The 13366-nt window shown below is 39.1% G+C and overlaps 1 protein-coding gene across 1 annotated transcript in view; it reads right to left on the bottom strand.

Annotated features, from left to right (window-relative positions):
• Nucleotides 1-584: 584 nt before the first annotated feature.
• The window catches only part of TSNAX (translin associated factor X), a 34487-nt gene continuing 21705 nt past the window's right edge, over nt 585-13366 (bottom strand). Inside the window, exons 5-6 of the mRNA XM_007466990.1 lie at nt 6258-6385; nt 585-2239 (exon numbers count right to left, since the gene is read on the bottom strand). Of these exons, the coding sequence (XP_007467052.1) occupies nt 1862-2239; nt 6258-6385 (506 nt within the window). The 3' untranslated portion in view covers nt 585-1861. The remainder of the gene's footprint in view (nt 2240-6257; nt 6386-13366) is intronic.

The following is a 13366-nucleotide window of genomic DNA, read 5'->3' as shown; positions in this document are numbered from 1 at the left end:
CCACCTGTAGCAGATACTGCTGACTGCGGACCTAAAGGCCATTTCCCCTTCCCCTAAGATGGCAACACCTTAACTCGGTTTCTTGTGCTTGCTCTTCTCTCAGATAAAGGGCACCTTGATCTATCAAGGTGATCTCATCCTCCTTTCCACTAGCTGGTTTTGAGGGACTGGAAAGTTACCCAGTCTAGGTCAATGAGATGTGAAAAGATGGCTTTTCTGAACTCTCCCTACTTCTGGACCCATTTTAAGAAATCATAAATCTCCACATTAAGCGAGGCTATATCAAGTTTCCTGTTTAGGCTAAAAAGTCTGTAACAGTTTGATTAAGTATTTATCAACTGATCAAAAAATAAGCTTAACTTTTGTAGTCTAATATTTTATTCAAAGAGTTCAGTTTTAAACATCTGTAAGACATTCATCAATCCATTATTACTTTACTTTTAACATTATAAATTTAACTTCAAGTGGCAGAGGAAAGAAAAATATGTAATAAAACTATATTTCAGCTGTATATCTTCGAGTAGGGAAACCGAAAAAACTTACTACCACCAAAACAAACAAACAAACAAACAACAAACCTAATCTACTAGGCATGTATATATTTTATTTTCCTTTAGGTGATCATTTTTGGAAAATTACCCTTTCCAAGAACAAGCCCTTGCAAACAGAGCTGCTAATCGTTCCAAAAATAAAATCCAGTATGTAGGTTCTCAAAACTGACCAAACCGAATGGAAATGTCTAGCTGTCAGCCAGTAGTGCCATGCTCAAGTCAGTTTCACGCCACAGTGAATGGGAGAACTATTTTCAGTAGGCAAGTCCCAATTCTAAATATTAACAGTGAGACTACTTCTACGACTATGATACTACTTGCTGCTCCCAACTGTGTTGACAACTGTCTTATTGCTGAACTGTACGTGATAAATCTTCTTTGGCAACTTTTCATACTATGCATTAACACAACTGGACAACTATAAAGATTTGGATTAACTTAATATTTCAGAATTTTCAAAACTTCATTGTAATTATTTAGATGTAATTGCTGATAGATGTTAGAATAGGAAAGCCTCCAAACATGCCTAATTAAATATAATGACAACAACAACAAAAACTGCTAAATAATCACTACCTTTTCAGTTGTATGTGCAAGTACATAATTCAACTCAAACATCAGTGAAAATATTACAATGTTAGTGCCAATTCTCTATCAGACTTCTGTGATAAAGGACAAAAATTAAATGTAGAAACTAACATCTGGGTACCTGTCAATTTTTCTGGAAGGCTGTTTCATATGGATTCAAAATGACCTAAAATTAGCCAGAATATAACATGAATTCTCACTACAATACCTCATAAAGTATACTGGCAATGTGATTTTAAATTCTTGGTCTATGAATTAAGCCTATTTTGGAGGCTTGGCACAATATTATCAAGAAATTTAAACAGGAAGCTCGAGTCCAGATGTGTAACTAAATATATATTTTTAAAAAATCACCAACTTAAACTATAACTGTCTTCCACTAAATATTACCGCTCCAAAATTCACACACACTAAATTAAAACAGGTACGGCAGAAAATGCACTCTGAAGCATGTTCACATTTACAAAGATAAATGATGAGGTTTAGCCAGCAAAAAGTCAAACAGGCATATAAGCAAACATTTGTATGCAAATTTTCACGAGTAAGATCTAAGAAATGATTCGTTTCGGTAATCTTATGTACAGCCTGTATACAATTTAAAACAAGTACAACTGAAAACATTTCTAAAGCCACAATAAAGTCAAATGATATACTAAATAACAGTCTTACAAATTGGTCTCTCTCAGGAGTTCTTAAGAGAAAGAAAACTGAGTAATGTTACTCTAAGAAATGCCCTCTTCTTGATCGATCATTTCTGTTTTAACTGAAAAGACATCTGCCAGCATGTGTTTTGGAATTTCTGAACCTCTGACTTTCAAGGCATAACAAGCATTCTCCACTTTGGCCAGACTTTGTTTCAAGGTGTACAGCTTCTTAGAAACCTCATAAGGTCCAGTATTGCCAATGAATGAAAACCCATCATAAACCTGACGTAAAAACTGGCTCACTTCAAAGGGGGTGTCAATGTCCCCATTCCCAACACTGTTAATACACATTCGCATCAACTCTCCAGTTAAATCAGCCACTCCCAGAAGGTAATCAACAGGCGTGATTTTCAGTCTCCAGGTACCGCACTGCTTATCCTGTGCATCAGAAGAGGGCTGGTAAAAAAAAAGAAAAAAAAAAAAAGAACACACACACACAAAGAAAATACACTGTGTAAAAGAGTGACTATGCATGTATCTCATATAAGGAACAAAATCAACAGCAAGTCAATCATACTAATCTTCTCTAAATAAAATCATCCGTTTTGTTAAATGACCATTCGAGACGTTACAAGACGAATTCATGCCCTCAGTAGGGAGTTGAACTTATGACTTCAAGATAATTTTGACATCTAATATTGTATCATTATAAAATCAACCATTTCCAATTTCACTTGACATACAAGATAAAATCAAAACATTCTTAAGCAAGGCCTACTGACTTTACTGCAAGACAATGACTTACTTAAACGACAAATCATAAAGCCCTCCAGGTTCAGGATCCAGTCATGTTTTCCTCAATCACTTAGTCCCTTTCTGGCCTCTCTCCTGTCCCCCCTCGGCACTAGCCATCAGGATTTATTACTCTCTCGCTACATCCGCCTCAGTTCCTTTAGGCTCCTATTTTTCTACTGCACCTGCCCAGCAAAAACACAACCCTAAGTCGGTATTAAAAATCTACTCTTGATAGTGCTTTATTCAAGTGGCTGAGTATCACTGGGCTAAAAGATGGTAACACTCACAACTGTACAGCGTTTGCACCACTACAAATTACTCACCAGTCCGTCTGTTTATTTCTTAGATGGCTGTGTCCAGTCTCCTCAAACACTACTCCAAACCTTCACCACTCTCCCCCTCAGCCCTTACTCAATCCCAAACCTCTTCACTCTCAGTAAACAAGCTTGCCCACTTTCACTGGCCTGGTTATCTGCCAGACCACCTGGCACAAGCTCTCTCAATTACCTTATCCCTAAAACAAAAACAAAAACACTTATTTATGTCCACATCCGTCTTTACCTTCTATCCTCCAGTCTCAGATGATGAGTTGTCCCTCCTCTTGTTTGAGGTTAACTCTTCCAAATGACCTTGACCCATCTCCTCCCACCTCTTCCAGGACCTTGCTTCATAAGGTGTATGCCCTTGGGCAAGTTATTTCATCTCTCTAAACCTCAGTTTCCTCATCTGTAAAATGGGATAACAGTACCTACCTCAGAGGTTTATTTTAAGGATGAGATAACATTTACCAAGTTCTTGGCATAATGCCCAACACAAAGTAAATACTCAATAAATGTTAGCTGCTATCATCATTACCATCATCATGTCAGTCTCCTCTCTCCACATCCATTTCTCTCTCTATTGGATTCTGTCTAAAAGAGGCAATGTCTAAATTGTTATTAAAAGTCTGTATGAGACTTAGCTAGGTGGGGTGCAATTATATTGGAGGACATTTTAGGCAGAGGGAACTGCACAGGTGTGCAGGTGAGAATCGAGCTGTATATTTGAGGAACTAGTGAGGTATTTCTTTTGAGTAAAATTTAAAGTAAGAAGCGGTACAGGATGAGTCTAGAAAGACAGAGCGAGGGGATAAAGTCACATTAAGAAATTAGAACTTTACCTACAGGTAACAGAGTCGTTGAGAATTAAGCAAGGAAATGACAGAGTCAAATTTAGGTTTCATTAAGATGACTCTGGTTGCTTTGTATCCAATACATGAATCCTAGCACTGTTGGACTGTTCAGAGACCATCTGTTCCAACCTTCTCAATGTAGAGTATAAGAATGAGGTCCAAGAAACACTGTAGGTAACATAACTAGTTAAAGGTAGAACTGGGTAAGTATACAAAGTCAGCTTCCCAATTATCCTGACATAATTCCCAATTATCCTGACCTGCTATGTGTTGTTTCTATTAACTGTTAAGAGAACTGGCATCTTTTTGGAAAGGATAGACTGTGGGTGGTGAGGGTAGAGGAGGTGGGGAGGTGGCGAGCATTTTCATAAAGTCATTCATAAAAGGAACTTTTGCTTAAGAAAACATTAATGTTCTTTGTTTCTCTCATTAGACAGAAGGAGTTCCCTGATTATAAACTAAGAAGTTGATTTTGAAGAAAAAAGTGTGTTAAAAAACGAACAAATTTCAACTAACTGTCAAGGAAATAAATTCTGCTTTACCGATAATACATATTAGAATCCAGGGAAAAGAAAATTACTTAAAAAGCAGTTTTTCAAGATGGACCTGAAGTATTTAGGGGTAAAACATCGTGACATCCATAACTTAAAGTAGTTTAGCAAAAAACATTTACATGAAGCAAATATGGCAAAATGTTCATTACTGAATCCAGGTAGTGGGTATATGGATGTTCATGTGCTACTATTCTCTCCACTTTTTTGTGTATTTGAAATTTTTCATAATAAAAAGTTTAAAAAAATTAAATGGCTTTGACACCACTCTCAATAGGCATGGCAGAGCAAAATACCTTCCCCTACTGAATTCCCAGAATTTTCAGCACCAAGAACAATCTTTAGCACTACAGGGAAAAATTATTTATGAATGTGGTCTTCACATTTTGAGAACTATATGTATACGAATATTATGACACCTTAATCTTACATTAATTTACTACCTAAATCCTCAGAATAGTGTTTTAACTCTCAGCTTCTCTTTACCTTTTGCCTTTATATTTCCATTCTGAACTAGAGAGAACTTTGAAAGGGAGGCATGGTAATTTGCCTGCTATATTTAAGAAGCAGGGTCGGGATTCCCTGGTGGAGCAGAGGTTGAGGGTCCGCCTGCCGATGCAGGGGACACGTGTTCGTGCCCCGGTCCGGGAAGATCCCACATGCCACGGAGTGGCTGGGCCCGTGAGCCATGGCCGCTGGGCCTGCACGTCCGGAGCCTGGCTCCACAACGGGAGAGGCCCGCGTATCAAAAAAAAAAAAAAAAAAAAATCAGGGTCAAACAGGCTTACCTTACTTCTTTCCGTAATTCAATCTTTACTAAATAAATAAAAGGTATGAAGGAATTTTACTTCTCAAGATGAATTTCCTCCTTAATAAACTTCACATGATTTTTAAAATTGAAACAATACATGGTTTCCTTGAAGTAAGTTATATCTGTCGTGCCGAATTAAATCTCACTTTTCAAAATTAACGTTTTATTAACATTTAAGAAAAGATGATTTCCATAGCTTCTTCCACTTTCTGCCTGCCTATCCTAACTCTCTGAGTGATTTTTAAAAAAATTATAATGAAAGAAAAACTGATGAAAAATAAAGAAAGGAAAAAAACTGTTTAATTGTATCTTTATGTGTACTGGTATCTCAGGAGGTTACCAAATATTCAAAATTTTACCTCATGGCCTGAATACTGTATCTTGAAACTCAGGGGGAAAAATAGTATTTACCAAAGTTTCTCTTTTCTTAATTTAGAGAAGCTATGTAATATTTCAGGTAAAAGCATTATGAACTCAGTAATTAACATCTCTCACTATATAATAACAACTTGATATTGACATTGATAATGACAACTAACTACTGAGCACTTATGTGGCATGTGCTGTATAGTACCTAATTTAAAACCTTTAAGTCAAATCCTTTAAAACACTCCTTTGAGGTAGACACCTGGCACAGGGGTCCCTGGGGCACATGGTGAGAAACACCAGCAGCGTGGACAAGGACACTCATGACTCTGGATGTGAGACACCTGGTTTCAAAGTTACCTGTCACGCTTACTAGCTGACTAGGTTTTGGTAAGTTACTTAAACTCCCTAAAGGCTTTTTTGAAAAAATGAGGGTAATAATTCTTACCGCATAAGGTTAAAAAAAGGATTAAGTGAGATAGTGCTTATAAAGGGCACATAGTAAAATACACAGTAAAACCAAAAGTGGACTTATGTAATTACTCAATAATGCTTTATGTAAAGAGTAATGTTTTCCCCCAACATACCCACGGTTGTTTGAACCACTAACTAAAATATTTAAAAAGACCATTTCCCTAGTTGGGAATCTATGAAATCACACTGTAGAAAGAACCTTCCCATCTCAATATTCTTAGCATCATAAGCCAATAAACCGCCTACAATCATTATACTGTTATATAAATTATGTAATAAATGTGAAATATGATTTTAAATTCTTACAGTCTTATTTTCTTTCCCATTGTCTTCTGTTGAAAAAATCAATTGTTTATTAATTTCATCCATACTGATAAGTGATCGTGTTTTGATGAAGTGTTGAAAAGAGACAGCCTCCACATATTCCTGCAGTCCTGAAAAACCAACCAAGAAATTACTAAGGAACAACCGCTGAATTAATAATAAGAAAGTCATAATAAAGAACTTCAAACTAATCATCACCTAGCTCAACAAAAGCTTAATGGGTGCCTCCTATGAATATTAGCCCTAGATTCGGGTCTTAGAAAGAACACAAGGGACCACCTGGGGATAGATGGTGGGGACTACACTAAACACGCAAACATTCCTGTGGCTGAACTTTAGACAGCTCAAGTACAAAGGTGTTCAATTTCTTCTTCGTGCTTCATGAGCCCATTTGTCTTAAAAATCTACTCTTTCCGACAGAGAAATGGCAAAGATTTTCAGAGAAATATTTTTTGAACAATTTAAGAAAGGGCTATTACAGAAATTCTGATAGGCTTTAACAGAAACTATACAGATTATTTTTTGCTCCCTTCAGCAGCAAAATAGACAATGATTCAATCAAATGAGACATAAAATTAAAGACCACTTGGCTCTTTCCTAAAATTTTAATAGGTAAAAAAACAGTAAATAATGCAGACTAAAGTGTCAAAATTCAGAATATTGTTTCCCTCATACTTCAAAATCAATCCTTTCTGCTTCAGTAATTTACGTTAAAAAAAAAAAAAAAGCTAATAAGTAATACCAGATGTACCAGATGTAAATTCTACAGAGTCCTCACTGAATTAAAAATACATCTTGGTGGGCTTCCCTGGTGGCACAGTGGTTGAGAGTCCACCTGCTGATGCAGGGGACACGGGTTCGTGCCCCGGTACGGGAAGATCCCACATGCTGCGGAGCAGCTGGGCCCGTAAGCCATGGCCGCTGAGCCCGCGTGTCCAGAGCCTGTGCCCTGCAACAGGAGAGGCCACAACAGTGAGAGGCCCCGCATACGGAAAAAAAAAAAAAAAAAAGCTCGGTAAAGGTCAAAAATAGTACTATGAATACTTTTTCAAGTGTTATTAAAACAACCAAATTATATCGTCACAATTTTCAGCATTACTTTATTATGTCTTAATCTATAAGGTAATACTTACAGGGAAAAAGTTATTTCTTAAAATGATTATCATTACTGTCAGGTTAAGAAACTCAGTCTTCTTTTTAAAGGCGTTATTGTAAAAACAGGAAGAGGGGAACAAATTCAGAAAGAAAACTCAGAACTTGGTAGGGTCATCAGTATTCAAGTTCTCTCTCTAACACTTCTCCTGACAGAGTCCTGCACTCACAGAGCCTCCCAGAAGCTGACACTAAAAATCAGGCCTGGCAGCAACAGTGTTTAGAAGGCTGGCCACTGTGGTATTGTCACAAATGCCACACTAGGGTCAAAGACACAAAAGGAAATGCATGACCTGGTTTTTATAGCAATAAGAGGAAACAACTAAATGAAAATACCCTGACTCATTTTGAGCAGCAAATGAGGCTAAAGTAAGGTTAGAAAATAAGTGTCTCCTGCTGACAGAGTAAGACATGATAGGACACTTTGCTTAATAAACCGTAACATGCTGAGAAATTAAACAATAAAGTTGAGTTTAACAAAACAGATAACATCCCTTAACATTTACAATTAAATTTTTGTAACATTTTAGTTTTATGAATAGGTTCATAAAACCCAGTTCCCTTCCCTAACGACAATCTGTATTTCTCATTTCCTTCCAGAAATACTTCAGGCATACAAAAGCAAACAGCAACACTTAAGAACCACTCATCACATCTCTAAATATGCTCTAACGTGACTGGCTCTTACGAATGAGAGCTAAAGACGAAGATATGCAGAAAGATTTATGGACAAGGATATTCATCATCACAATCACTACAACAACAAAAACTGAAAAAACTTAAAAGGTCAATAATAGAAGTGCCACTCGTCAACTTACTGTCCCTCAGCTCCATCAGGGCAGATAATGGAGGTGGACCCTAACACGCTTCTCTTTTGCCAGCTGGCACATTAGTGAGCTTTGCTGGTAGAGGGCCCTGGAAGGACAGCAAAGGAGGGAAAGCTCTCTTCTGGGTTCTGGTGTGCCCGTCTTCGGCAACCTTCTAAGCGTGGGGAACCTGCAGCTCCAGGTGGGCAGCAGCACGAGGCCCCTCTTTGGGGGCAGATTCCCTTTGTGACCCAGAGAGCATCTCCCAGGGAGCCACCTCCCTGGGCAAGGAGTCTCCCGGCCTGGCACCTCCCCATGGACAGCTTCCCAGTGATGCCATCAGCACGACATCTCAGCCATCCAATGGCCCACGACTTCAAGGGGGGGGGGGGACTCCTCGAGATGTGTTTCTGCCTCTGCCCTGGGGTAGTGGATGCCTCCTGTCATACTCCTGTACTCTTCAGAGTTCATGTTTCCTCTTATAAGGCAGTCCCCTACACAGTTAATTCGTTATATTAAACTTTCCCTGTTCAAATTACTATGCAGGACACTGATGAATACAACAGGAACTTAGGAAAATACATAATGGTACCGTATCCCCTTCACCCCTATTACCACGGACGAGGTGTTCCATCCTCTGAGGCCAGCCAGCAAGCCTAGCCTCAAAATCAAGATACAATCCCAGCAGGAACCTTAACATTGATTCTCCCTTCCACGTATGAAGTTTTCCACCTGATGTCCTCTACTGGATGCTATCAGCATCGACAGATCTCTTCCATCCACTGGCCCTACCATCCTCACAACTACTGCCCCAACTCTCTCCTCGCCTTCAGTTAATTCAGTAAGCTCACCTCACACTTCTCAGCCTACTTCCTTCTAGCTTGAGTGCATGTCTACACCAAAACAGCTTTCACTTCAAGTTATCATAGTTGATGAGTCTAATGGACATTTTTTCAGTCTTAACCGTAGCAGCGTTCAGCATTTTGACCCCTTTTTCCCTTCTTTAAACAAGCTCCCCTTTGGTTCCTTCGATGGCATCATCTCCTAGTTCCCCTTTTTTCTAACTCTCTGGCCATGTCTTCTTAGTCTCTGCCTCAATTAATCCTAGGCTCTCAAATTTACCTATACTTGGCTTCAATCCCTCAACTTTACATCTCTGGCTTCGAGTCACATGTATCCAAATGCGTATTTGACAATCCCATCAGAGGGACCTCAAAACCAACATGTCCCACAAGGCGTTCACAATCTTCCTTCCCAGCCTAGCCCTCTTCGTTTTGCCAGTTCTAAGAGCCTCCTGCCCGCCCTTCCTTCCATCCATTTCTTTCCCTTTTCTTATCCACTCTCATACCACAGACTGTTTGCCTTTTTAATAACTATGACCACATCACTCCCCCGCTTAAAGCCTCAATAGCTTTCCATGGCTCTCCGAATACGGAGCAAAATCATTAACGTGGTTTATAAACACCTGCTTAACTTCACCTCCACCAACCGTCATCAGCCTCAACTCATGCTGTGGTCAAGTTATAACTCACGTAGTTATACATTTCAAAGGTGGGCGTGTAAACCACGTAAATATCCTTTAAATAAACAAGAGTACACGGCTTGTACGTACTCTATAATACGAATTTTCCTACAGTTAATATAAAGTGCTACTTCTTCAATGTTTCGAGGCATAATCCTGCCCCCAAGTTCCTACAGTTGGCTTACACTTCATAGCCACGTCGATCAAAAATAGTAGTGTTTTAAATGCTGGAATCAAATACAAGTATCAAGGTTCTCGTCATACATGTGGTAATTGATGGGGGAGAGAGCATAAAAACTAAGATTCTATCAGTTGAAGGTGGTGCACACAAGCTTTCCCAGGGCTTCATGGTGAGGCTCGATGATTTCATCACGTGAACATTAATTATCAAGATTAATGGGTATAAGCCAGTGTACCCACAGATGGAGGATGGCCATATCTATATACCTATAATCTCAAGCTGATTTGACAGACAAGGTGCAAATTCCAGTGTGTAGTTCAAGGCAGAAGAAGTCAGTCAGAAGTGAGGGTATCACTTAAACTGAACCCGTCTCTCATCTATTCTCTCATGGTAACACTCTGTGTGACAGTCCATTTGGCTAGCTATGGTGCCCAGCTGTTCTGTCAAACACCTGTCTAAATGTGGCTGTCAAAGTATTTTCTAGATGTGAGTAACACTGAAATCAACAGACTCAGAGTAAAGCAGATGACCCTCCATAATGGGGTGGGGTGGGGAGAGACACAAAGAATGAGGCTTCCCAACCAAGCAACTTGTTGGGAAAACTGCCACAAAGACACCCTGCCTGAGTCTCCAGCCTGCAGACTTCAGACTCAAGACTGCAACATAAACTCTTCCATGAAATTCCAGCCTGCTGGCCTGCTCTACACATTTCATACTTGCTAGCCCCCAAATCATGTGAGCCAATGCCTTGAAATAAGTTACTACGTACCTATCCCACTCCCTCCCCCACCCCCATGACTCCTGTTGGTTCGGCTTCTCTGGAGAACCCTGCCATCAAACAGTGGAACAGCATGTCTGGTGAGGCAGAGTGCTCACGTAACTTAAGTGCGCATACAACGCACACACCTGTCTCCTCTCCTTGACTCTCTGTGCTCGCCCTTTTTCATTCCACATGCACAATGCGCCTTCTCTGATTTCAAGGGGTTTCATTTCCTGGCCCTCAGCCTTCCCTCCATGCCCTTCTCCCTCTTTCACCTGATTAATTACTACTAATCCTTTCATGTTCCATCAAACAGAACCTTTGAAGAAACTGACACCACCCCATTCTAAGTCAAGCCCTTATTATATGTTTTCCTAGTACCATGTGCCTTTACTTTGAGGCACTAATCAAAGTTGTATTTATTTATTTACTTAAAATACATCTTTATTGGAGTATAACTGCTTCATAATACTGTTAGTTTCTGCTGTATAACAAAGTGAATCAGCTGTATGTATACATAGATCCCCATATCCCCTCCCTCTTGCGTCTCCCTCCCACCCTCCCTATCCCACCCCTCTAGGTGGTCACAAAGCACCGAGCTGATGTCCCTGTGCTATGCAGCTGCTTCCCACTAGCTATCTATTTTACGTTTGGTAGTGTATATATGTCCATGCCTCTCTCTCACTTCGTCCCAGCTAACCCTTCGCTCTCCCCGTGTCCTCAAGTCCATACTCTATGTCTACATCTTTACTCCTGCCCTGCCACTAGGTTTATCAGTACCAGTTTTTTTCTTAGACTCCATATATATGTGTTAGCATACGGTATTTGTTTTTCTGACTTACTTCACTCTGTATAACAGACTCTAGGTCCATCCACCTCACTACAAATAACTCAATTTCATTTCCTTTTATGGCTGAGTAATATTCCATTGTATATATGTGCCACATCTTCTTTATCCATTCATCTGTCGATGGACATTTAGGTCAAAGTTGCATTTAAATAATGTAAAATTCCAGGACTTCCCCGGTGGTCCAGTTGTTAAGACTCTGCGCTCCCAATGCAGGGGGCCCGGGTTCAGGGAACTGGATCCCACATGCCGAAACTAAGAGCCCACATGCCAAAACTAAGACCCAGCGCGACCGAAATAAATAAATAAAATAAAATAAAATAAAAAACTTAAAAGTATTAAAAAATTAACGTAGAATTCCTTATCTACCATCCATTTCTATCCCTTGCTAGGAGGGCAATATGATGACTACCTTGTTCACTGCTTATCCCTTGTGCCTAATGTAACAGGCACAAAAACATAATTAAATAAGGCAGATCCATTTTTGAAAAACTATTTAGTTTAAATTATGTTTCATAGGGACATTTAATAAATAGGAAAATGACCATTTTGGAAAAAACCCAAAATACAATGAAGAAATAAGTAAAAATTAACATAGTATATACATAAAACATAATATATACACTATGATTATACATAAAGACAGTAGGAAACAGGAAAAACTTGCAACTTAAAACAACATCAAAAGGATTCTTATCACCTCAGCTCTCTAAGCAAGCTGGTTTAAACCATTCTAGTGGGAGCACTGCTATACTGTGCTATTCTGCTTACAGAGAACACTGGGGAAAAACTACGTCTAAGAATTTGATTCCGTTCAAGGAAAGACTTAAATTCCAGGATCTAGCCCACAATGCTTAAGAAAAGTATCCCAGGGCTTCCCTGGTGGCACAGTGGTTGAGAGTCCGCCCGCCGATGCAGGGGACACGGGTTTGTGCCCCAGTCCGGGAGAATCCCACATGCCACGGAGCAGCTGGACCCATAAGCCATGGCCGCTGAGCCTGCGCGTCCGGAGCCTGTGCTCCACAAAGGGAGAGGCCACAACAGTGAGAGGCCTAAAAAAAAAAAAAAAAAAAAAGTATCCCAGACCAGATGTACCTTTGCTTAACAGAGTCCTTTAAGGAGTGTTTGATGTGCAAGGGGAGAAATGGAGCTCAGCTTAGGGCAGGGACAACAGAGTTGAAATGCCCTGCATAATTAAAAAGAAATAATTTCAAGTTTCAAAGTTCAGCAATGGAAGAGAAAGAATTTTTAAAAAGAAAACAAGCAGTGAAAAAGCAAGGTAGTATTTTTAATACTATTCCTGATTCTGAATGAACTTTATTTAACAAAGATGCTAACTACAGGAGAGCATATTGGTAAAACATCACTTCTTTGTGAATGGAAAAAGATATCTGGCTGAATTCATTAGTTGTAGAATTGTTTTATCCACATGAGCCAATTCAAAACATGGAAAATCATTTTAATGAATATATTTTAAAAAATGATTTGTAGTTCATAAAATCAACTAAATACAACCAACTGCCAGGACTGTGCCTCAACTATAAAACAAAAGTAATAGACACCATGATCTCCGTGGTACTTTTCAGATTTAGATTGGTATGAACTATTCTTCCTATTGAAATGGCAAAAAAAATCCATCTTAGTGAAACTAAATTATATGGCAAACAGGAATGCCATTTGCTTCTGCAACAAAGCACTCCTGAATGTTGCTAAAATGTTTGCAGTCTCATGAATAAATGCACATGAAAAAATATTAAATTCACCAAATAGGGTAAAGAACATAAAATTTACCATTTTAGCTTTTTTTTTTTTTTTTTTTTTTT

Source organism: Lipotes vexillifer, unplaced genomic scaffold (genome assembly GCF_000442215.2).
Source record: "Lipotes vexillifer unplaced genomic scaffold, Lipotes_vexillifer_v1.1 scaffold410, whole genome shotgun sequence".
NCBI classification, from domain to species: Eukaryota; Metazoa; Chordata; class Mammalia; order Artiodactyla; family Lipotidae; genus Lipotes; species Lipotes vexillifer.
Note: the sequence above shows the minus strand (reverse complement) of the source record. Positions and strands in the feature narration are given on the sequence as shown.